Raw genomic sequence first — 25095 nt, forward strand, 5'->3', positions numbered from 1 at the left:
CTTCCCCTGGCTTCTTCCCTCTCCTCGGCCATTCTGTCCTCACCCTGCTGTTCTACACTGCCCAAGACAGCTCCCGGGTGTGTTCTTGTCCTTTCTTGGTGCAGTTGGACACGGAGGTCTCAGAAATCTGTGGAGAAAAGCCTCAGAGTGACAGGAACAGGGCAGGGAGGGAGCTGACACTGTGCCGCTACTATATGTCATGTCACAGGTAGACAGGTGACACCAGGCCAGGCTCTTCACTCTGTCTCTGAAACAGGGGCTATCATTATCCCCTAACAAACAGGGAAACAGGTTTGGTGAGTCACCCCTAAGTTACCCAGCTAGCAAGCAGCAAAGCAAGACTTTGAATTGAGGCCCCTATGGTCCTACGCAGATGCCCAGAGTAAGAGTGAGGAGTAAGACAAGAATAAGGAGAGGCAAGCAGGCAACCAGACCCGCCAGAGCCTGGTGCACGATGGAAACGCAGGGCCCCTGTTCAACCATTATTAATTTCACGATGGTGACAGCCAAGCATTAAACCCAGCATGGGGCCCTTCTGAGTGGCTGCACAGGTGGCACATCCATGAAGCTGGCCCTGCGTGTGCCCCTATGTGAATGTGAGAGGGATAACAACAGTGAGAGCCAAGTGCCACGTCTGACCATCACTCGCCATCTCCCCGTTCTATCCATGCCCAGGATGTGTTCACTCTCCATCCCTAAGTGGTTCCCAGTTGTGCCACCAGTCTCTAGCTGGCCTCCGTTCATCAGCCATCCAGCCAATAACTTTGGCATCCCCAGGGCCTTGGCCCATTTAGAACCGGTACAATTGCAGGGAGGAGGGGAGGCCCCCTGCACAAACGGAATGCAGTGGAATTCCTTAAACAAAGAACAGTCTTTTCTTCCATGTTACGGCAGGGGCTTGGGGACAGCAGTGGATATTAGAACGCTGTTTGGGACTCGGGGTCCTGGGTTAGTCCTCTTTGTGTGGCTTTGGGCAGATGGCTTGTCCTCTCTGAGCACTAATCTCTCCCTGTAAAATGCAGGGGTCAGGCCACACTGATGATTCCTGCTGGAGTGGGGTTATGCTGTGTGCACTCCTCAGGTGTCAGGGGTGAGAGCCCCAGGAGGTCCCAATAGACACAGAGCCAGAAAGGAGAGGCAGAGGCAGGTGCTCACACAGCAGGAGCAGCGGGATGCTCCAGATGTCTTTATTGGGGCTCGAGCACAGCATGACAGTTGGAGGCATGCAGACAAGGCACAGGGCCCAGCCTGGGCATGCCCCAGACACACACGAGGGGACAGCTTTAGAAAAGGACTGACCAACACCAGGGAGGAGCAGGGAGGGAGGGCCAAGGGAGGGGCAGAGGCCAAGGCTGAAGGGGTCACCTGGCCTCTGCTATTGCACGCATCCTCTGGCCACTGGCCAGGAAGTACAGTATTGCAACTGGTCTCCTCTTGCCCGAGGCTTCCCTTCTCAGACCCCCTGGGCCAGATGGGCAGACAGATCCTTTCCCTGCCCGTCTGCCCAGCAGCATCTTTGACAACAAACAGACAAAGGAGACAGAACAAAATCAAAAATAAAAAGACAAAATGCCCCCCTAAGTCAAGGACATAGATGGGGTGGAGGAAGGAGTGGAGGAGGCTGCAGAGGAGCCCCTGGAAGTCCCCCCACAACGAGGATGTGGGGTGGGAGGTAGAACCCCAATCTGGGGTGGGGTGGGGCTAGTGAAGCAGTGACCCTCGGGGGGCAGTCTGGCCTTCAATAGACTTCACCAGGTTACTTGCTGACAGGGGAAACATCCCCAAGACAGGAGCCTGGGGCCACCCAGCTGGACTGGCAATTCCCAGATGCACTTTTCTTGGGACATTCCACGCACACAGTCAGCAGAAACAACAGAAATCAGTGAAGGGGACGGGAAACTCTGGGTGGGGCAAGGGCTTAGGGAGACACAGCCTAACAAAGAAGACAAACCACCAATAGCACGTGCACTACACACAAGAGTATAGTATGTATGAATATAGATACTATATGTGCATATATATCTCTTCAATGTACAATAGAACAGAACATCAGACCCAGATGGCTCTGGGCCCCGAGGGTCGCATGGGAGATTTTCCACCAGTCCTGTGCAAACAAGGATATCTGAGTCTTTCCCAGCGAAAAGATTCTTGTCTGGGTTCCAGAGTTTCCCTAAGCCTCTGGCTTTCTGTCTGTCTGCCTGTCTCTCTCACGTTGGTGCCGCTTTAAGAGAGGGTGAGGACTTCAGCCTGGGCATAGTTGGACGAGAGGGCGTCTTGGCAGGTCTCTGTGTTTAAAGAGCACAGGTGTGAGACACTGGGACGCACGCTTTCGGCTCAACATTGCCTTCTGGGGTTGGGGTGACAGGGAGTTCGGCAAAAGAAAGGTAGAAACAAAGAATGAGATGTTAGAAGGAAGCCAGCTGCTGACCCACAGGGTGTGGGCTGAGGAGTAGGCCAGGAGCAGAGCTGGAAGGCATGAGGAACCCAGGGCTAAAAGGCCAGGAAGAGCATGGATGGGTCAGGGAATGGGGTGAGCCCTTCACCCCTCTGCCAACCCAACTCTGGTGACTCAGGTGATGTTGTAGCTCATCGCCATACCTGTTCAGGTAACCACTAGCTCCAGGAACCACTAGCCTCTTAGGTCTTCAAAGCTCCAGTGCAGTGGAGAAAGGGACCATAGCTCTGCAGCCTTGCATGGAGGCAGTGGGGAAAAGTTCCTGATGTGGCCTGTGGCTCACAGGCCATCACCCCAGCTGTTGCCTGACCAACTTGGGCTCTCCCCCAAGTAGCTCCATCTGCTGTCACCACCCTGGGATATTCCATTGTCCCAAGGAGCTGGTGAAGAAGGCGCCTGAGTATGATGCCATGTCGTGCCCAGCCCCCTTCCTCAATGTGGCAGGAACAGAGTCCCAGCAGTTGGAGGGCATGCAGCCTCAGGTGAATGCTGAAGGGGAAGGTCACGGAGGACGAATGTGCCTGTCTCAGGAGAGAAGGTCAGGAAATAGTACCTTATTGAGAAACCCGACCCCTCAGAGAGCCCTTTTGGGATCCCATCCTCAGCCTGGGATGTCTACGACCTGAGCCTTTCTCGCCCCTACCTTACCAGTGGGAGCACAGGTAGCGCAGGTAGGAGTACTGCTGTCCCAGCTGCAGATCTGGGTCAACAGCGGAGATGGGAGTTACAGACCCGCTGGGACAACCCCTGCAGCTCTTGGGTCTGAGGTCTAGGACTAGGCCTCCTGTCAAGGTGGAGTGCAGATGTGGCATCCAGACCTCACAGCTTCCATCCTGGGCTTCGGGGTGCCTCCATCACCTTTCTAGGGAAGGGGTGTCCTCATCCTGGGGTGATGCTGTTTCCATCTTCTTAAGACTATGCCCCAGCCACCTCCTTAAACACTGCCCCTTTGCCTACAAGTATTCTGGGCCTCTGAGTACTATCCTTGACATCAGAGGAGTTCAGGGTTCTTCAGAGCCCCATTTCTGAGGACATGCAGACAGCTGTGGTCTTGCCCTGTACTCCTGTCTGCATAACTTAAGCAACACCTGCCACTGACCCCCACTCGTTAGAGGACAGGGGAGTGCCTCTGGGCTCCCTGTAGGCAATTAGGCCCTAAGATGCACTGGTGAGAATGCCTGGGCTACTGAGGGGTCTAGGATGGGTCTAGGATGAGATAGAAGGAGTCACAGCAAGGCTGTCAAGTGTCCCAGAAGCCAGGGAGCAGAGCAGCCCATACTGAGATAATGGCCTTAGATTGCTTTTCCACTAGCTTCCATGGACTCTCCATCTTCAGGGACCTCTGAGAGTTGGAGAGGGGTCTTCCTAGGAATCTCCTCCTGGATTCTTACCTATTTGACCCACCAGGGGTGGGGCAGGAATTTCAGAGGGTGACACTGGCCAGAGCAGAGCAGGCCCTCCTCTCCCAGGAAGCTCTATGAAAGGGCAGCCTGTACCCTGTGGCCAGTCCATGGCCTCCCCTCTGGCTCCTGTCAGCCAGCTTCTAGGTTGCAGTGCCCTCCCCTCTGGTTCTACCTCTCAGAAGCCCTGAAAATTGGCCTCTAGGTTGCCAGTAACCCTGCTACAGACCGGAAGGTGAGGTTGTGAACTCCTACCCAGACTGCCTCCCAGTTCTATGGGAAGGGGCTGAGCTCCAGCTGCAGGGGAAAGGTGTCTGATAGCAAAGTAGTGGGTGCAGGTCCAAGTCTAGCCCAAGGAAAACAAACTCTACTCTCAGATGGTGGGTGGGAGAGAGCCTTCTCCCAAGGAGGGAGGCTCAAGGCCTGGGTGAGCCTGACGCCTATACAGGCAGCCACTTCCTGTGGCAGTGCCTGGTATGCAGGGGTTCTGCAAATGCCTGGGCTCACCCTGCCCTTTCCCAGGGCCCTGGGCAGGCCCAAAGGTGCTGAGAGGTTGTAAGGGCAGACGGTCTACTCAGCCCTCCTGCTATCTAGGTTCTGTCTCTCCCAGATGAAGCCAGAGAGCTAGGAGGGATGTGTGGGAGCCAGCTCCCCGAGGCATTAGGGCTCCAGCCTGGCAATGCTGCATCTTGTCGCCCAGGGACATCTGTGCCCACCGTAGGGGTGCCATGAGCAGGCCCAGCCCTGTGGGAGGGAAGAGAGGGAAGGAGGCGGTGGGTGCCGTGGAAACTTGGGCTCCTGACAACTTGAGGGCTGCCACAGAAATAGCGGCCTTGGTTCCCTGAACCAGAAAGGCAAGTCAGAGGAGAAAAGTGGTGGCATCCCTGTGAACCTGCACACCCGGCTCGTTGTGTCCCTGTCAGAGCCCAGGCCCTCCATGCCAGGGAGCCCTCTCGCTGTTGGGGGAGGGGCCCTCACATCTCCATCCTGTTCCACAGGCTTCCCCATCCCTGTCACTTCAAGGGCCTGCTCCCTCCTGAAGGGCAGTTGCATGGAGGCCCCCACATCCCCTCTTCTCAATTCTTATGGGTCAGGTCGCTTCATTCTGACAGCAAGTGGGAGGCAGGCCCCATAAACCACTGCAGGGTAGGGGTATCCCAGTGCCCACTCTGAACAGACCTTTCCAGAAGGACATTTCTGTGTCTGCCCAAGACTGAGGGAGGTGCCAAGATGGGGACACTCCGGGCACAGGCTTTACACAACACCCCCAACCCCATGCAATAATCTGCTCTGCCCAGTCCGCCTTTCAGGGAGCTTCAGATTTCCCAGCCTCTGCCTAGCCCTGATGCTGCCCTGCCATCCTATCTTTGCCGACCATGGAAGGAGCAGATCTGGACCTTACTTAGTCATGCTCTCCGCAAAATTGCATAATCTGGCTCTAAAAATTGCCAGGCACACGGCTCTGCTGTCAGGTCTAATTCCCATCAGGTGAAACAGGAAACGTCTTGGCTGAGGCAACCTTGTTCCTCAGGCTGTGGAGGGCCCCCTTCCTTGGAGTGGCAGGAGCAGGTGGGGGCAAGATGGCTTCTGTCCCCACACTTCCCCTCAGCTGCCCCTGCGCAAGGTGTACCCCTGCTCACCCAGTGACTCACAAACCTGTTGTGCTCCTGGGCTCGTTAGGTAAATGAATACACTTAATTATAGAAATTAGATGAGTCTCCGGTTCTGGCAGGAATACAGAGCGCAGAGGCTGGGTGGGAACGGCAGGTGACTCAGAGGCAGGGCTGGGAGTTTGAGAGAGAGGGAGAGGGAAGAAAAACTGTCGCAGAAGCAGAGGAAGCAGCGTGGAGAGTGATGCTGCAGCTCGGGGCGCAGAAGGGACACCAGGTGCCGCCAGTGGGAGTCACCACTGAATCTGGGCAGAGGCTTCCTGAGGGAAGGGCCTCCCTCGCCTAGGCAGCCCGCCCACGGCCTGCACCAAGCCTGAGGCTACAACGCTAGGGACCCCTACCTGCGCCCCAAGCCAGGGATAGAAAACATCAGGCCTCTTCTCCCAGGGCAGCACTGCCCAGAGGCACTGCTCTTCCAAGGAGTCAAACCACCTTTACACCAGCAGAGATGCCCGACATGACAGCCTTGTTCCTTGCTGGTCTGGGTGTGGGGTGGACAGACAGACAGACAGACAGGCTGTTCGGCTACTGGTTAAAGGCTATGAGGAATGGAAATACATTCGCAGTGATTAAAAATATTAACATAGGCGTGGCTCCCCAGCAAGGCTGACTGGCCCCAGGCGCTCTGTGCACACATAAACGCCTGGTGGCTGAGACTGGCCCTGGTGGGACCCCGAGAGGGAGGCAAGGCCGAAAGACAGGTCCGGGATGTGCACCTACAGCCCAGGAAGAGGTCAAAATGGGGAGAAGCTCTGGGATCGCTTTCCCCTTTGCTCTCCGGTTCCAGAGCTGAACGTTTTGGGAAGCTGGGAGCTATGGAGGAGACGCTCGGGGGCCTAAGTTCTCCTCTGTCCTGACTGCTCCCCCCTGCTCCCTCCTGCTGCCCCCGTGGGCCCTGGGGAGTGAGTGCTGAGGGAATGGAAGGGTGCCTGTTTGTGCGTGTGTGCCCAGAGGGGAAGGTGCAGCTAAGGGACAGAGTGACCAGGGGATGGGCCGGTGAGGGGGTGGAAGGGGGTGAGCAGGAACTTTCTCAGAGGGTAGGGCGAGCTGTATCGCGATGCCAGTGGAGACAGCCCCAGGCTGGTTCCAGCTGCTCCAGCTATGTTGTTTAGACTTCGGGACTTTCCATGGCCTTGGTGAAGAAAAGGCACATGGGTCAGTGGGCGCAGCTCCTCAGGGTCCACGCTCCAGGAGACACTGCAGGGCGGGTGGCCCTGGGCTGGTGTGGAGGGGCCTGGCCCTCCTCGACTCTCCCTGGCCTCTAGGTCTCCTGGGCTCCTGAGGACAGACTCCAGGGCCCCACACCCAGCTGACTTTTGTCTTGTCCTGCCCCCAGGTAAGCTCCCCACCAGCTCCTTGATAGCCCAGCTAGACGAAGACCCCACAGCCTCCAGCATCAGCCTTTTTGACTCTAAGAAGCCCTAATTAGCACCTGCCACCATCCTCCCAGGGAACTGACACTCTGATACATGGGCCTGTGTGGAGGAGGCCCAGACCCACTCACTCCTGGTCTTAAGCATAACCTGAGTGTGGAGAAGTGCGGCACGGTACGGTGTGGGGAAAGTTGCCGAGTGCGCATTGGGAGTTTGGCGATGTTAATTGCCACGCTTGCTTAGCAGGGCCTGTTTCCCAGCAACCCACCTGTTCCCTCTCGAAGGTCACTCTAATTGGCTGAGCTGCATGCCTGTTGCCAAGAAGCAGTGTGGAGGCATCTTGAAAATAGAGCAGACAGGCCCCAAAGGCACCCCAGGGATATTGGATGGTGGGATGCTGGCTCCCCTGCCCCGTGCACGTGCCCATGAAACTCCTTCCCCAGGTGCAGTCCACTCCCAGTACCTCGTGGTGCCTCCTAACTGGTACCCTCATGGCCTCTTCCACACCTATTTTCACTGAGCCCCTCACAGCTCAGGGAGGAAAGCAGGTGCGCGTGGCACTCAGCTCTGTGTGCTCGAGTCCTACACAGGGACTGCTCGTTCTAGACTGTCTGCTTAGCATGGTCCAGCCAGAGCAAGGCTTTGGGCCTGAACAAAGACACGGTGGAAGCCACTGCCTGTTTGGGATGGTAGGCGGGAGAGAAGGCCAAATCCAGGGCCCAAGGATAGGACACGGGGGTTAACAAAGGAACATAGCCAAGGGTAGAGGTCTGAGCACCCTCCATCTGCAGCCTTTTGCTGGGGTTGCTGGACCACTTCCTTCTAGGCACCAGATCGCTTTTCCTGTTTCTGCCAGTCCACAGAATACATGCCCAACAAAGCTGGACACACACCTTTCAGGGGCTGGTTAGACTCAGGGTGGCCTGGGGCTTCCATGGGAACAGTGGTACTGAAAGGTCTGGGAAAGAAACTAGAAGGTGCCCACAGAGCCTGCATGGGCTGGCAGGCCACGGGACATTAGGACATCTTCAGAGGGACAGAGGCATCACAGGCTATTCCTGTAGCTGCCACTGCCCCTTCCTTACTCAACCTAGTTTGGGTCTGGGGTTTGGGGACAGAGGGAAGTGGGGGATGGGAAATCCAGCTGGTTAAGCAGTGGCAGAGAACCTGGGGAAGAGCTCTGTTTTGGAGGGAGTCAGGGTTTATTCTAGAAATAGGTAGAACATTGAGGGAGGTTAGGTAACAGGGACAGGGCAAGAGAGATGAATAAGTGATCGAAAACTGGGTAGGAGGGCCTGGTCCTAAGACCCCTGGTTCTCAGCCACCACGGGCCCTCCACCATCCTTGATCGTTCCTACCCCCTTTCCGAGGCCAGGAATCCCTAGCTCCACAGCCCAACCTCTGCCCTTGCCTTGCCGCAGGCTTGGGGCCTGGGGATGGAATTTCAGCCTTTTCCGACAAGCAGAGGATGGGCTGCTCCCTCTATCTCTCCAAATACTCAGAACATTCCTCAGATGGGACCTACTCTTCCTGCCCACCTACCCCCCACCCCTTGGTCATCTCTGGCACTGCCTCAAGAGGACAGTCACCCACTAGGTGCTTGCAGATGGAAGTCTGCCCATCCTGTGCTCCAGGACCCCTGGCGCAGGATGGGAGGATGCAGGGCCTGTGTGGGGCTCCCTGACTCTTGAACGTTGCTGGCACCTCGAGGGGTGACCTACTTGGGAAGCCTTAATTGTGTTTAAGGGAGGCCTAGGGAGAGGCTGGCAGTGACCCTGTGGAATGGGGCCTGAAGGCAGCAGCAGGAACCAGAGGTAGAAAAAGAGATGCAACGGAAGCACAGGGCAGGGACCCTGGCCTTGTGCGCCCTCAACCCTCTAGCGCTGCTCTTTCCCATGGGCAGCTGGACGGGAGCCGTGTGCCCTTCTGAGACGGAGGAGGACTTTCTAATCCAGGGACTGGGAGATCAGGTACCCATTCTAAAAGCGGGGGGTGCATCCAAGGCAGAGGAGATGGCAGCCATGGTCTCAGGGGAGGGGGGGACCTCAAGCTCTTGGTGGGGGACTCGGGAGACTCAGCTCTGTGGGGGCTCCCCACCTGTCCAGCTTGGGAAGCCATACCTTTCCGGACACTACCATCTGCGCAGGCATAGTCCCCAGCGCTGAGCAGGAAGCAGGCAGCTGCCTTCTTGTTTCTGTCTCGAGTGGTGGAGCGTCGCAGGGCCCGGCACTCCTCGGGGGTAGGGGAGGAGGCCAGGGGTTGGGTGAGGCCAGCTCCCTCCTCATCGGACAGCACTGCGTTGGCATCGCCATTCTGCTTAGAGTCTGAAGGGGGCACACAGAAAGGAGGCTGCGTGAGGGGCCGCCCGAGCCTTGCTCATGGGTCATCTGGGGTCTCCCAGACCCAGAGTGTTACTTCCTCAACCTCTGGAGGGGCCTAGCATCTACCTGGGAGGCAGCGTTGCCAGAGCCGGGGAGCAGAGGGCAAAAGGCAGGGAGGCTGCACTTGGTGTGAAGACCGACTTCCCTCCCAGCCTCAGCCTAGGGTCTCTCTTCAGGGATGAAGCCACAGTGCAGATGCCCTACAGCAGTCACTCCCCAAATCTGCCTGCTGATGGCTGCCCCAGGAGACCAGCCCAAAGCAGGCCGCAGACTCTACTTCCTCCTTGGGTCTGGCTCAGGCTGACTCTTGGATGAGTCTGCATTCCCGTGGAGAATACCTGGCTTGCTAGGGGTGAGGGATGGCACGGCAAGGGTTAAACCTATAAAGCGGCATCCATGCTTTCTCCCTGGATGACAGTCATTCTTGTTCACTAGGCATCTAGGCCGGAGTCCTGTGCCCAAAAGACCTAGAGCCCTCTGCAATTAGGGCTGACCTTTGTCTGGGGAGGACACCATGGGAAAAGCTCCGATGCAGCTCCCAAGTGCTGTGGGCTTAGTCCCCACCCCTTGCCTCTGTCAGGCAGTAGCGCAGGTGAAGCTGGGCCCTTGGATCTGGAGAAGGGGGTGCTACTCTTATCTGAAGACAGTGGCCCTGCCATTGGCCAGGCATGCCCTTACTGTGGCTGCTGTCAGGGTCAGGCTAAGGGCAAGGCTGATAGGGCTACAGTTAAGTGTACCTTGAGGAGCTGACCTAAGGACTTCTACATTTTAATACTGGGATTCTCTTTATACCCTGAATGGGCCTCAGAGTACAGCTGAAATTCCCCAGGAGATGAATATTCACAAATTAGGAAGCAGTGCCACTTTGGTGGGAGAGAAATGGGAAGCCTGATGGGTGCTATTCTATCAAGGCCTTTGGAAGACCCAGGCCCCTGACATGACCCCAGGGAATGAGTCGACCCGGGCATGTATGATAGGCACATGCCAAAGGCCATAGGTGAGTGTCCCAAGCTAGGTGCCTCTCCTGCAGGGTCAGTCCCACTTTGCTCCAGAGCTTAGCCTTAGTCTCCTGGCTCCAGTCCAGCTCCCCATACCAGGAATTCCATACCTTTCCCAGGAGCCCAGCCTACACATAACAGTCAGGATGCCTTTCTCTCTCTCCAACCTAAGTCCACGTTGCTGGGGATTAAGCTGTTTTCCATTCCCCAACTCCTGATTCAGGGGCGGAGATGAGCTTTCTTGGGATGGCCTTTCCCATCCTTGAGGGACAAGATTCAGATGCCCAGGCTCTCCCCTTTCAGGGCACAGATATCAGTTTCTTCCACATTCCTCCCCTTCCCAACACTGTCTGGGCCATTCCTTCCTCAGTTCCTTTCCATCCCATGTCAAACCCTGAGCCCAGGACTCAATCTAGCTTGTGCTGAACAGAAGGCAGCCTCCCACTGCTATTATGTTATCACATTTATTAGGCCAAGACACCAGACTGGAACGTTTGCAAAGAAGTGATTCATGTGTTGATGTACCTTGGAAGAACAGCTGCCCTGCTCATTGGCTAATATTGACAGTACCTGACATTTGTAAAGTGGTTTTAACTTCCCAAAGTACTTTCATATCTGTCATTCATTTGGGTCTCTCAAAGTCTTGAGGGTAGGATATGATATCATTCCCATTTTACAGGTGCCTAGAGAGGGTGAGTGACTGGCCTCAGGGCACACAGCACAGTGGCCAAGATTGGATTTAAAACCAGGGCATCTAATATACAGCCCCATGTACTGCCCATCACACCCTACCCTGGGTGGAATACTCATTCCAAAGATCTGATGTTTGGGAAGCTATCGGAGACCCAGCCAGAGGATAGAGAAATTTGGCCTCAACACTTTGCCCTCATAAAGGCACATCTTATGCTTAGGGAAGCCCCACACAAAACACATGCCAAATCCCAAGGGCTGAGGTCCATTTGGAAACTCCCTAGGCCACTGGGGGAAAAGGGATTTTCCTTCCCAACCCCTAATCTCACCTGCCCGTTTCCTCTCGATCATACCCTCTTCCCGGGCAGGGGGGCTGGTATCACTGTAGGTGCTGTCCCGGGGGGAGGTCTCCTCAGACTTGCAGTACATGGGTGACTCCAGCTGGGCCGGCCGTGGCACGTGCTTCTTCCGTTTCTTGGGCAGCTTCTGCTTGGCCATGGCCAGGGAGTAGTACATGCCGAAGTTGTTGACGATGACAGGCACCGGCATGGCGATGGTGAGCACGCCAGCCAGCGCACACAGTGCCCCTACCAGCATGCCTGACCACGTCTTGGGGTACATGTCTCCATAGCCCAGTGTCGTCATGGTGACCACAGCCCACCAGAAGCCAATGGGGATGTTCTTGAAGTCGGTGTGGTCATTACCCCGAGGGTCGGAGGGCCTGGCCCCAATGCGCTCAGCGTAGTAGATCATGGTGGCAAAGATGAGCACACCCAGGGCCAGGAAGATGATAAGCAGCAGGAACTCATTGGTGCTGGCCCTCAGGGTGTGGCCCAGCACGCGCAGCCCCACGAAGTGGCGTGTGAGCTTGAAGATACGCAGGATGCGCACGAAGCGCACCACGCGCAGGAAGCCCAGCACGTCGCGGGCCGCCTTGGATGACAGGCCGCTGAGCCCCACCTCCAGGTAGAAGGGCAGGATGGCCACAAAGTCGATGATGTTGAGCAGGTTCTTGACGAAGTCCAGCGTGTCGGGGCAGCACACGATGCGCACCAGGAACTCCAGTGTGAACCACAGCACGCATACGCCCTCGATGTAGGTCAGGATGGGCTCTGTCTCTACCTCCCGCCGGAAGTGCACGCTGGTGATGTTCCCTACACGGAGGATCTCTGTCACGTTGCGGTCGATATTAAAGGCCTCATGGGTCTCCAGGCAGAAAGTGGTGATGGAGACCAGGATGAAGAAGAGAGAGGCAAAGGCCACTACCTATGAGCAGGGGAGGAGAGCAGGGGGCAGCTGTCAGACAGGGATGGACGGGCCCAGCTGGGGACATGGACTTCTGCATGAAGGTTACCAGGAAAGGCATTCCAGGGTGAGAGGTGGGATTAACATATGGAGTCAGGGCTGGAAGTCCCTCCTCAGAGGGTCTTTATCCATATGCTTGGGGGCTCTCGGGCAATGTTTCCCAATCTTTGTCACAACAGATAGAAGCTGCTCTTGGCTGGAAGCACTGGTCAGGGATCTACAGCTGCTAGACCTGCCTTTGATAGCTCTGCCCACCTCTAACGCATTTGCATTTTAAGGCTTTTCAAGCTGCAATGGGAATCTTGTTACAATGCATTCCTGATTCAGAGGCTTGGGGCAGGTCCTGTAATTCTGCATTTGTAATAAGCACTTAGGTGAGGCTTTGTCCATGCACCACAGTTACAGTAACTGGGCTTTAAGGCAACGGTCCTCAAAGTATGGTCCTGGACCAGAAGCCTTAGGTCTCTGGTCCTTTGGTTAGAAATGCAAATTTCAAACTTTACCTAAAGCTACTGAGTGAGAAATGCTGAGGGTAAGATCCAGCAATGTTTTAACAAACCTTCTAAGTAATCCTAAAATGCGCACTAGTTTGAAGTCCACTGTATGAAGGGATGCTCAGAGGCAGGTTGCTGCAAGGAATGACCCTGGACCACTTTCTGCTGGCTGAGCCTATTAGCCAGTCTCTTCTCCTGCCTCTCACCTTAGGATGTCCCCGCTGACTGCCTAGATGGTGAGGAAGCCCCTAAAGGCAGACAACATGCACCATGGCAGTTGAGACGGTGGTCTGGTCAGAAGAACCAGTCTCACTCCTTCCCACAAACCGACATTTCCTGGAACTCTGAGCTCCAAAGATAAAGGAACCACACCCATCAGAATCAGAGTGGCAGGGGCTGATCTCGACAGCTGCTGGAATCTCGGCTAGAAGGATGACAGCAGCACTCGGCAGAGGAACGGCGGCTGGGTTTAAGTGTCCAATCATTATGAATGGAGATGAAATGCATGTGTAATAACACCAATTATGGAGCCTTCATGTGTTATTCATGCCGTGCCATCCACCACTGTCAGGATGCCCACTGATGGGGTCCAGTCTCATGCCTCCTGCTGCCGCCTGTCCTGCATGATGGCTGGACTGGGCTTCCTCCTTGATCAGACAGCTGAGCCTAAATAGGTGGGTAAGGGAGGTCTGTGGCCTCATGGTACCATTTGGTAATCCCCATGCCTGCCTGACCTACCCTGACTTCCACCTGGCTGTGTGGGCAGGCACTGGCATGTGCCCGTCCCCTGTCCAGTGAGGACTCAGAGAGGTTTTCCTCCCTGGGAGTCTGCACTGGGATGGGGAGGGCATACCTTGGTCTTAGTACTGCAAAACACCAATGAAGAATACAACAGGACCTGGGAAAATGAAGCAAGAAGCAGCACCTCCAGGGCTTCTGGAGCAGGAGCAAGTTTGAGGGGGAAAATCTGGGAATGAACAGTTATCAGCTGTCTCTTCTGTGCCTGGTACCGTTAAGCACACTGTATATGCTTCAATCGCCTTCGATTCTCCCAATGACCCTGTGAGGCACGCCTCATCATCCCATTTTATGCAGGATGAACTGAACATCAGGGACATTACATACTTGCTTAAGGTCACACAGCCTGGGAGGGATGAAAACCAGATTAGAACTCAGAACTGTTTAACTTCAAAGGCTGTACCTTTCCGTCAAACCACAATGTTTTCACCACCTCCCAGGCAGGGTCAGTTCACAGGCCTGGGAAAGCCATCTCTGAATCACTGATCCTGTTCCCAGTTAGCTCCCTGATGACTGCTATTTCACCCGTGGGAAAGTGTGCCTCGGGCTTAGGACAGGTCCCCCATCACACACCTCACTGTACCTCATTCGCACTTTAACTTGGATGGGTTGGTCAGAAACAGCATGGAAAGAGGGCTGGGTCCAGGGGGTGGAGATGAAATGCATGTGTAATAACAATTACACAGACACACTTTGCCGATTTTACAACACTGCTGGAGTTTTCCCTGCTTGCTTCTCCCCAGTGAAGGTAAATTTAAGTTCCTTTTCTAGCCTCATTCTTCCTCCTCTGAGAAAGGAGCTGCCAAGTCAATATAGGCTGATATGGGCATTAAGTAAATGGCTCCAGCCTGTGGGCTCTCCATGGCCATCCCTAGGTGGGCTGGCAAAAGTGCCTGTCCGTGGCTGTGGCCATGCCAGGAATCCAGTCCTGGCACTACCCTCTCTCCTGAAAAACAGTGGTTGAGGTAAGGGCAGGGACAGCATATCCCAATTCTGCCAGGAACCATGGGAAGCAGAAGCTGGCTCTCTGAGGAAAAGTTAGCCAGGAGAGTAGGCCCACCTGGGAGACTGAGCATGAAGTTAATTAGTGACTTGGAAAAACAAGTTCAGGAACAGCTGCCAAGAGGGTGAGCAGAGGGAGGGAGTGATGGAGGACGGCGTGGCCCTGGCCATCCTCTCATAGCAGGGCCAGGGACCCTGCCTTGCTACGCTCCTCAACTGCTACCACCATGGGCTCATTCTGCAGCAGGCAAGACAGTCCTTCAGGCCCCTTGGGTACCAGCCACATCCTGGATTAGGGAACAACCCCCTGGATTCCTGTCTGTCCACTCACCTTTGCTTTTTTTCAAAACACAGAACTGTTCCATCTACTATTAACTGCTACCCCTCACCTCCACCCCGAGAAGAGGAGGGGAGCTAAAGAGTGGTCATGTGTGCCCATTTTTTAAGTGAAATAGAGGCATAAGAGAGGGCAGATGATTTGCTCAGGATCACAGTGAGGCCAAGTCTCCTGACTCTCAGCTCAAAGCTCTTTCCAATTGGCCCCTCTGACCAAGCAGGTAGGTATAATCCCCTCCTCCTTTGTTGAAAACTTGGTGGGGCCTCAATCTCCACTGTGGCCTCTCTAGGGCTGGGGCAGCAGGCATTCAGCAGGCCCCAAGAAGCCCTCACTCCCCAGGGAGACACAGATGCGGCCTGAGCTGTGGCACCTTGCTCCAGGTGGGTCCTGAGGTTACAGGTTCCCCTTCAAGGCCCAAATTATTCCTTTCTGCCCTAAGTTGCTCTCCAAACTGAATTATTTCATAAGTGGTTGACCCTGCTTGCAAATGGTACTTTTCACCAGGCCTTCCCCTGTGGGGGCAGGGATACACAGCTCCCTTGACTAGGGCTTCCTAGCACTAAAGGGGGCCAAGGGAAGAAGAGGTGGTTGCAGCAACACCATCCTGCTTAGAGGCCAAAGCCTCAGCCTCGAGCCTTCTATTCATTCCCCACTGGACCATCCTGCCATCCTACAGAGCTGGCAGTGGAGATCCGAGCCTCCCTCTCATGGGCCCCTGTGCTGACAGACTAATGGCAGAGAACAGCTAAGGAACCCTACACTAGAAGCCGTGGGCCCGGGTTTAGACTTCTGGGATTCCTCATCCTGGCCCTGCCACTCAACCAGGTAAATGAATGGTAACTTCTGCACCTGTTTCCTCTATATAAAATGGGGACAGTACTAGTACTCCTTCACAGTGTTATGGTAGGATTAAATGAGCTTCTACATGGTTAATGCCTGGCACCCAATAGGTGCTCCATAAAATGAAGATAAAAGTTGAGGAGGGTTAGGGTCCTCTGTGTGCAGCTTTTGAAGGTGAGCCGAATCTGGAGCCAAAGAATCTTTGCTTTTTAGAAGTGAAAAACTGAGACTGAGAAAGTTATCCAGTTCAACTCCATTTCTGCTGTTTTACAGATGAAGAAACTGAGGCCCAGGGAGGAGTGGCTTGTCCTGATTTTCATGGCTGAAGCTGCTAGTTCTTTCCACCACAAAGGGCATGGATTCTGCTGGAAGTCAAAACTTCCCAAGTAGAAAACTGCCGGTGAACTGGCTCCACCAGGGGCAGCTCCTCTCCTGCTGGGAGGATGCAGGAGGGTCTCAGCACCCTGGACAGCAGGCTCCCATCCTCTAAGCAGGAGAGTGCCTCTCCTCCCAGCTCCCTGTGCCCCTTGGGTTCCTGTGTCCTGTTGAAAACTCATCCATCTCCAAAGGCCCAGGTGTTCAGCCCTATTACCAGCCTCCTCCACCAACCCCACCATTGGACGGTCCCTAGAAATGTAAAGTCACACACTTCTGGGTTCAAGTTGGGCTCTGCTACTGACTGCATATGAGACCTGCATGAGTTCCTTAACCCCTCCAAGCCTTAAGGTCTTCATTTATAAAATGGAAAAGGGAGCGCCTACCAAGTACCAGACACTGTGTCTGGGAAAATACCAGACAACCACCCTTGCCCCTGGGACCTTACATTCTAGTGGAGGCAGACTGTTAACAAATAAACAAGCAAAATACACGGTATGTCAGGTGGTCTAAGGGTTACGAAAAAAAATAAAGAGAAAAAGGAGATAAGGGGTGTGAGGATAGGGGAGTTGTTTCTAATAGAGAGCTTAAGTAAGGCCTCAATGACAAGGTGACACCTGAACAGCCCTGAACAGTGAAGGAGTGAGTCATACGAAGAACCAGAGAGTTCGAGGCAGAAGGAATGAGTAGTGCAAAGGTCCTGAGGCTACAATCTGCTTGCTATGTTTGAGGGGATGAGGGTAGTATCTACCTGATACAGTTGTTTTGAGGATGCAAAGAAACGATACTTGTAAAACTCAGCACAAAGCCTAGAGCGTTCCAGGAATCTGGCACAGGCTGGGTCGAGGGGAGAGGTGACAGACACCAATCATTGGGAACGGGATACAATCAGCGGGGGCAGGGGAGGAGAGCCCAGGGAAGAAGGGCCAGGGAGACAGATGGACAGATAAACATAAGGAGACTCAGGCCCAAAAACCTATATTAAGGATGAAGTGTAGGAGAAGGGAGAATTGAGAACACAGCCAAAGACACTGGCAGAGTAAGATCTGCGGGGATGGGGTGAGGGACTGAGGGACTGAGCCTTCCAGGGAAGCAAGATCCTCGTGCCCAGGCAGTGCTGGAAGACAGTGGGGCAGTCCTGGGGGTAAGAGGCAGGAAATGAGAGGGTCTGCCAAACAAAGCATCTCTGAGCTATCCCTGGCTCCTGGCTGAGGGCCCGCACTAAGGCCTACGTCCCAGTAGAGAAACATCCCCTCCTCTCCCCTCCATGGGTGCCCCTAGGAACAGGACCTGGCCCTGCCCCCACCCATGCTGAGACAGGACCTTCTGGTCCCAGTGTCCAGAACCCACCTCTACCTATGCTCACCCTCTGATGAGCCAGTACTTGGGGCCTCTCAGGGCCTCTGGGTTGCCCAGAACGGATGAGTCCCTACCCCAGAAGGAATTCAGTCTAGCCCGGATCACTATCCAAGAACCCACTATTCAGTCAAACGTAATTCCTGGTTATTGCCCACCCAGGCCCCACGCTGTCCAAGCTCTGCTTGAGCTGGTCACCTGAGCAGAAAATTCCCCCTTTCCCTAATGCTGCATGGTTTAGCTCTACCCACATGGAAATTTTATTTATGTATGTATTTATAATGTGCCTCTTTGAAAAAATTATTTAAGGCCCTAAGTCAGTATCCTACAAGGCCCACCCAATTCAACTTCTATTTCCTTGTGGAAGCCTCTCTGAACACCTCCTACACTTCATCCCACATAGAGGTGGGATTTATTGATTCCTCCTCTCACTTCCTATTGAACTTTATTTTTTTATGACTCCTGTGGCACCTCTCATGATCCATCTTGTATTACTGTTGCCATTTTTTGTCACCTAATTTCCCTTGACTGCCACTTACTCCACTCGATTTGGCTTTCGTCAGGAGCAGGGGCCCCCCTCTGACTCATCTTTGGATTTCTAGAACCCCACATGTGTATGGTAAGTGCGCAGTGTTTTCTGAATGACTGGGGCCAAGGTGACCCCCTGCTCTCTCTCCTGGTCCTGATGAGCCTGTCAGAAGAAGAGGTCATCAGCTCCACTGACTGGGACAAAGTGACAAGGGTATATGCCCAGTAATACCTCTAGGTACTGGGGCCCTAGGACCTCTGCTGCCCTCCAGAGCGAGCCAGGTCCACTTCCTGATAAGGATCCTTGCTAGGGGCCAGGTGACCACCCCTTAGCCTGAAGAAAATTCCAGCAGGGAGCAGGGCCAGAGGTCATGGCAAGTCAGTTACGCACAGGGAATGGGGTGGCACAGAGCTCTGATGCCCAGCATCCCAGGCTGACACTGCTGGGTGGGAGTGAAGGGCCCAGGGTCTCCTATCCTCAAGGCCAAGCTGCCTGGCTCTGCTCCTGCCTGCCTGCTCTTCCCCCAAGTCTCCAAAATAGCTCATTTATTTTCTCCCCTTCCCCTACTCCACACCCCACCCCTAATGTGACAACCAGAAACACCTCAGCAATCAGAGACAAGATGTTCAGAGACAAATGTTGATCTGTTCAGAACAAGAGAAGAAAACAAACCCAAGAGGAAACTGGGAGGTTGCCCTGAGGGCAGGGTCTGCAGGGAGTCCTGCAGCCTTCAGCCTGGCCGCTGCCTGCTCCTCAGGAAGGAGGTGGAGGGGCTGCCCAGGGCAGGCTGGCACTGCCCTCCTGGGGAGCTCAGAAAGCCAGGGTACTGCCCTCCTGGGCTCAGGTTCCTGGCTCACCCTAGCTCAGAGGGCACAGCATCAGTGAGTCCTGGCCCTCACTTTAAAGCCTGTTGTGATCACTGACCTATCCCCCAGGCAATGCCCAGGCCAGAGAAGCCAGGGAACTTCAGAAGCGGGCAGGCAGGAATACAGCTCTGCTCCTTTCCTAGAAGGCCTTGGTTTCATGCTCTGCCTGGGCCAGGGAGCTTCCCTTAGTCTTTTCTCCTAACCATGCCTCCCTTCATTTTTCCTATGGAAATCCCACAGTAAGAAGAGAGGTTAGACTTGACCAATTCTAGGGAGTGAGAAGTAAAGGAAGAGATAAGAGCAGAGTGGAGGAAGAAGCTCTCCAGTGAGGGGCCACCCTCTGGAAGCCAGACATTCTCTCTGGGCAGGAGCCAGAGGCCATAGGAGGAGCATGGACTTAGATTCATGAGACCTGGGTTTGGATCCTAGTTCTACCACAAGCAGTGCGACCTTGAGAAAGTCCCACCAGGCCTGTTTCCTCATCTGCATACTGATACACAGATGTTAACAATACCTGCCTCACCTAGGCCAGATGAGTAGTAGCAGAAAGCACAGGCCAAGCCTCCCACATAGTAACTGACACTTAGCAAAGGGGAGGACCCTGCTGGAGCTGCCTTCCTGGAGCAGGGAGTTCCTGTGGGTCCCCTCCTCTACTCAAAAGGGAAACATCACAGGAAAAATGCACTGATTTAGCCAAAGGAGAGGAACTGTAATCCTTAATAAGGCTGATAGCTGAGCTAAAGCCAGCCCTGCCCTGGAGACCTTGGAGACTAGGGTAGGGGAAGGGCATCCTGGCCCCATTCTTCAGGCCTCTTGTCTGCTCTCAGAAAAGAAGGCGCAGGTTTCTAAAGTTTCAGATGCTGCCAAACCTCCACTGGGCCCCCTGAGGCTGCGAAGGCTCCATGGTGAGCCTTCACTCTGCCCTGCCCCTCGTGCCTGTCCCCAGCTCAGGCCACAGAAACAGAAGCACAGCAGCAGCTGCCCATGGGCCCAGCACAGTGGAGCAGGGGTGAGCATCTCAGTCCAGGAGCCTGCCTGAGTGGAACAGCTCCTTGGGCCAGGCCTGTAGCTAGGCAACAGGCTCTCATAATCAGCTCAGTTCACTTTCCATTTGTATCGTTTTGCTCCTGTCATAATGCACTACTCAAATGACCACGTTGCTGTGTGCGAAAGGACGCCTCAGGGCAGAGCACCGCTCCTCTGCCCCTCTTCGCCCACCACCCCACAGTGCTGCGGGCCCTTCCAGGGAGGAAGCAGCTGTGAGCGAGGGAAGGTACCACACATACCCGGGGGAACAGGGCTGGGAAGGGTGGGACAGTGTGACAAGCCACAGGCAAATGGAGGGGGGAAAGTGCAGCCCCAGAGCTCCCCGCATGGCGTAGTACCCTCAGGCCTGGAGGGGTAATACAGTAAGTCTTCCTTCTGACGTCTCCATCTGCCCCTGGGTTTTCTGATGCCATCCACAGGAGGTACAGAACCTCAGAAGGACACTTCTCAGGCCAGAGTAAGAAACAAGCTCTCCGCCTCAAAAACAGCCTAGTTCAGTGGAAAGAAGGTGTTGTAATCACAAGAGCAAGGGCTTGGGAGTCAGGGACTCTGGCTTTGATTCAAAGCCTGGCCACCATCTGGCTGTGTGATCGCAGGCAAGTTGTTTACCTTCTCACAGCCTCAATCTATTAAACGGGGATAATCACCGGGCTTTAAGTTTATTGGGAGGATTAGAGATTAATGTAAAGTATATACAGCAATGTATCTGTCTGGGGTGCTCAATAATGAGCAGTTATTCATTAATTTGTAAAAATTATGTATTCGACTTGTGTGTCCCGGGAGCAGGTGAGGGCTGCCTTTGCCTGGGCTCCTGAGCAGGAGGTAAGTCCTCTTTCAGTGCATGTGTTGGCCAGAGCTCCATCCAGATATTCACATCAGGATGAACAACCAGAAGGCTGGAAACTAGGGTTGGTTTCCTGGCTCTGCTATTAGTTAAATGTCTTTGGCCAGAAACTTAATGTCTCTGAATCCTGATTTTCTCAATGTTTAAATGGAAGAATTAACCTTGCCCCATCAAAAACTTCAAGACCTCAACTGGAATGTCTGGGCTGATGTGATTCCATGTCAAAGGGGCAAAGCACCTTGGGTTCCTGGAAGACTTCTAGGGGCAGGCCAGGCTCTGAGCTTACTCAAACAGGCCCCCTGGCTTGGCCATTCAGCAGTGAGTTAGGCAGAAAATAAACTCAATGATATGTGGGATGCCACTTGGAATTCCAGAGGGGAAGAAGAGCAGGTGAAAAGCCCCCAGAAGTCCAAGAATGCTCAGAAATAGGGCCTAGCTCCCCTAACCACCTCATCTCATCCCTGCTTCCCTGGTTTGTCCCCTTTCCCCATCTCTATCTCTCCTCCCCGACCCCCAACTTTGAAAGAGTCTGAATGATGTGTGCCTGTCCTCTCTCCCCTAATGCAGACAGCCAAGTAAGTGCTAACACTAGCAAAGTTAGTGACCTACACGAGAAGCCAGTAGAACTCACAGCAGACCCAGGCCAGGGGCATCACTATGCCCTCACCTTCTTAGCTGGTCTCAGGGCTGCAAGGAAAGAAACCCAGGCAGTTGCCTCTAGCTTTGTTCTCAGTCCTGAGAAAGATCCCTGCCTTCTCGTGGCTGCCTGCAGCCCCAGCCCGGTATGTCATGGCCCCTGAGATCTCTGCTCCTCCCTTCTCTTCCAGGCAGAAGATGCATCTGCCCTGTCCTGGCATTTATGCCAGCCTGGCTTTTCCCTGCAGGCCTGTTCCCCAATTCCCTACCCTGCCTTCTTCTATGACTAGGAAGGAGTCCAGCACAGGGGTGCTGGGAAAGGGAGGGTGCTCTGAGACTCATTAACATGACAATTTGGGATGCTGGAGGAACTAACCAGGTTCCACAGCAAGCAGCAGTCCCCAGACCCAACGAGTTACATTGGTCTTTCCTGTCTCCCAGACAGACCCCAGCCAGGCTTTAGGCTGCTGACCATGAGATCCGACACCAGCCCCCAGAGTTTTCTTTCTTTAAAGACTCTAAAGCCATCCTTCAGGGATTTTTTTTTTTTTTTTTAGCTGTCCAAGCATAATGGGGCAAGCATCTCCCCCGTTCTCCCCTTTCACCTAAAGGGGTTAGGGAAACTGGATTTACTTGGGGAGGAGGTGGTAGGTCTTGCCTAAGTCAACCTGTGCTTTCCCCTTCCCTCATACACCCATTTCAAGCAGTAACCTGAACCAGGGCTTTCTGGAAAGACAGTTTGTGCTGCAGCAGAAAGAAAAGAAGCGGCAACAAAAATCTGGTATCATCACCAGGAAGCCTGTGGCTGCCCACTGGCCTTGGGAGCCTGCAGGGCCTAGAACACTAGGCCCTTCGTGTTTAATTCTCCTCTCACCCCAGCTGAGGCCAGGACATCCCAGGTGTGCAGGAAGCCTCAGGGGCATGGTATCCTCCCTGGGAGAAAGAATGCCTTTCCTAAACCTGGAAAGGAGGCCGGATTGTGGTCTCAGCTTTGCCTCTTCTGAGCTTAAGATGCTGAAGCCTATATCCTCCTCTCTGAAGTGCTCAGTTGTGAGCACACTGAGCTGCTGGGAGGATGTACATGAGGTGGCACGGCATAGAAGCATCTAACAAAACCCACCCTAGTTTCCTTCCTCTCAACCCTGCCTGCCCCCAGCAGAAGGCCAAATTCCCGCTCTTCCAGGACCGTAGTCCTGTGTGGAGTGGAGGACAGCTGAAGATAGGGCAGCCTGTGCAGACCAAAGAAGGGGGTGGAGGAGCTGAGCTGGGCACCCCACTCACTAGAGGGGATGCGGCAAAGCAGGCAGCTGGGACTGGGTCCAAGTAGTAAGTCAAGTGTGTGCAATCTCCTGATGGAGCGTGCAGGGGAGAGGGTGGGAGTGTGTAATTCCCCTGCGGGCCACGGAGGGGGGTTGAGAGGAAGGCGGGAACAATCTGCGGTGGTAAGGTAAGTCAGGCTCGGTCCCTGCTCCTCCCGGCCCCTACCCACCACCCACCACGGACTCCTTGCAGACCCAAGATGGGGAGACACCGGCTCCTGCCACTCACCCTAGCGGCCCGGGAGGAGTAGGGATCCTCGAAGAGCGCCCACATGCGGGGCTGCCAGCCGCGGCAGCCCCCAGACCCGGCGCCATGGCCCGCGCCTCCCTCGTGGGGGCCCAGTCGCTGCAGGGCCAGCTCCCGCTCATCGTCGCCGGCCTCGTCGCTGGGCCCCGCGCCGCTGCCGCCTCCGTCCGGGCTCTCGAAGATGTCGAGCGCCTCCTCGGCGTCGCGGTGCTGCCGGTAAGTCATCCAGCAGCAGGGTTCCACGTCGGTCTCGTCGATGCCCCAGAAGGTGAGCTCCTCCTCGAAGAGCGGCCCGCACACGTCGGCGGGGCAGTGCAGCTTGCCGGTGCGGTAGTAGTTGAGCACGTAGGCGAAGACGCCCGGGTGCCTGTCGAAGAAGAACTCGCAGCCCCCGCCGCCGCTGCTGCCGCTGTTGCCCACACCGCCGCCATCGGTCTCGGGCCGGCCCCCGCCGTCGGGGTCGGCCAGCCAGGCGAGGCGGGTTCCCGGTAGGGTGCGCAGGGTGCTGCGGTAGGTCTCATGTCGCGTGCCGCCCACGTTGATGATGATCTTCTCCGACGCCTCGCCCTTGGCCATCTCCTCCTTCAGACATGTTTTGGACGGAGGCTTGTTCCCCGACTTGCGCCCGCGGTAGGAGGAGACACACACCGAGCTGATCATAAGAAGCGCTGCGGGGCTCCGGCGTGGGGCGGCCGCTGCCCTCCAAACACCCTTCCCGAGGAGGCAGCGTCAGACGGGGGAGGGGGAGGAGGCGAAGAGGAGGCAGGAGGCGGTGGCGGCCCCCTCTGCGGCTTGGCCCTGCCCCTGCCTATCCCCCCAGGACGCGGAGCGGGAGGAGTTGGATTTCTCCGGTACACAGGTGGTTGGGGTTAGGGCAGGAAGCTCCGGAGAGAGGGAGGAGGAGAGAGGGAGGACCCGGGGAAGTAGAAGCAAGCACACACACGGTCCCCCGCTAGGACGGGACACACAAACGCTCTGGGCCGGGGACACGCCCCCGCCTTCACCCCGACCAAAGACGAGGAAGCGCACAGTTCACGCGCACGGCGAAGGTCCCGGGCGCTCGCGCTCACACTCACACGGGCCACCCTCCGGCTCCCAGACCGCACCAAGCCCCGGAGCAGTCGGCTTCCCCGCAGCGGCGGCAGCGCAGCAGCAACAAGTCCTCCGAGGGGCTGCCGGGGCCGGGCCGACACTCTCACGGCAGCGGGAGCTCCGTGGGCCCGGGCTGCTTGCGGTCAACACGAGGCGGCGGCGGCGGCATGTGGCCTCTTCCCCCCATTCATAAATCCAGCGCCGGGCGAGGAAGGCAGGCGGGGCAGAGCAGAGCGCGGCGGCCGGGTGGGCGGGGGCTGCGCAGGGCGAGGCGGCAGCTGGAAAACAAACGCGCCCGCAGGAGCGAGCCTCGGGTCCTGCGTCCGCGGCTGGGAGCTGCGGGGGCCGCGCTGGGGCGGGGGGGGGCCTCAGACGGGGCGTCCTGCGCGGCGCCGAGCCTGGGGGGCGGGGCCGCTCTGGGGAGCGGGGCTCTGGGCACTGGCGAAGGAGTACCCGGGGCGGCGGCCGAGCGGCCAAGGACACCTGCAGGCTTCCCGGGCCACGCGGAGAGGGAGCCTCAGCGCAACGCCCCGGCGCCTGGTTCCTGCGATCTGGCGGCGCTGGGAGCCACGCCATCTAAGCGTCTGCCCATCTCCGGGCGGGGCGCCGGCCTTGGCTCGCGCGCGGCAGGGGGCGGGCGCGAGGTGGCAGAGGGGAGGGGGCGCCTCGGTGCCGGTGGGCTGGGGCCCTAGGGGCTCATGGTCTCCCTCCGGCGCTGGCAGCGGCCGCCACGTTCCAGTGGCGCCTTTTCCTCCGGGGCCCCGCCTCGCCCAGACGCGCCCTTCGCTGGGCGGGGTGGGCGGGGCGCGGCGCAGGGCCGACCCGGCTCGCTGCAGGCCCCGGCGACCGAGCGCAGTCTTCTTCCCCGGAGCCGAGCCCCAACCAAGCGCGTCACCTCCTCGCCGCCAGTGCCCAGCCCACCGCGCCGCCCCTGCGCGCCTCCGCCGGCAGCCCCCCCGCCCCCCTCGGCCCCGCTCCGCGCCTCCCCCCGGCCCGCAGCTCCTCCCACTGCAGCCCGCTGACACCGAAGCGCTCTCGACC

General features: G+C 56.1%; 1 protein-coding gene across 4 annotated transcripts; it reads right to left on the bottom strand.

The window, feature by feature from the left end:
- Positions 1 to 1146: 1146 nt before the first annotated feature.
- KCNC4 (potassium voltage-gated channel subfamily C member 4) lies at positions 1147 to 24640 on the bottom strand. 4 transcript variants are annotated; one of them, XM_032155062.2, is made up of 4 exons: positions 22945 to 24640; positions 11297 to 12233; positions 9019 to 9222; positions 1147 to 2285 (listed from the first exon to the last, which is right to left on the bottom strand). In XM_032155062.2, exons 1-4 carry the CDS (start codon positions 23620 to 23622, stop codon positions 2224 to 2226), a joined length of 1881 nt encoding a protein of 626 aa, XP_032010953.1. In that variant the 5' UTR covers positions 23623 to 24640; the 3' UTR covers positions 1147 to 2223. The 4 variants fall into 4 exon arrangements, with proteins under 4 accessions (XP_032010953.1, XP_032010954.1, XP_032010952.1 ...); XM_032155063.2 differs by having other exon boundaries at positions 1147 to 2347; XM_032155061.2 differs by having other exon boundaries at positions 1147 to 2976.
- Positions 24641 to 25095: the final 455 nt, after the last annotated feature.

This window comes from Hylobates moloch, unplaced genomic scaffold, assembly GCF_009828535.3.
Source record: "Hylobates moloch isolate HMO894 unplaced genomic scaffold, HMol_V3 SCAFFOLD_5, whole genome shotgun sequence".
NCBI classification, from domain to species: Eukaryota; Metazoa; Chordata; class Mammalia; order Primates; family Hylobatidae; genus Hylobates; species Hylobates moloch.

What these genes read in the sequence shown, in the direction of transcription:
- KCNC4 (XM_058439482.1), bottom strand. Translation starts at nt 23,622, where the DNA reads ATGATCAGCTCGGTGTGTGTCTCCTCCTACCGCGGGCGCAAGTCGGGG. An exon ending in ACTCCTCCCGGGCCGCTAGG is followed by an intron (nt 12,234 to 22,944) that starts GTGAGTGGCAGG and finishes CCCTGCTCATAG; the next exon opens with GTAGTGGCCTTTGCCTCTCT. An exon ending in AGATGGTAGTGTCCGGAAAG is followed by an intron (nt 6,658 to 9,018) that starts GTATGGCTTCCC and finishes TTCTTCACCAAG; the next exon opens with GCCATGGAAAGTCCCGAAGT.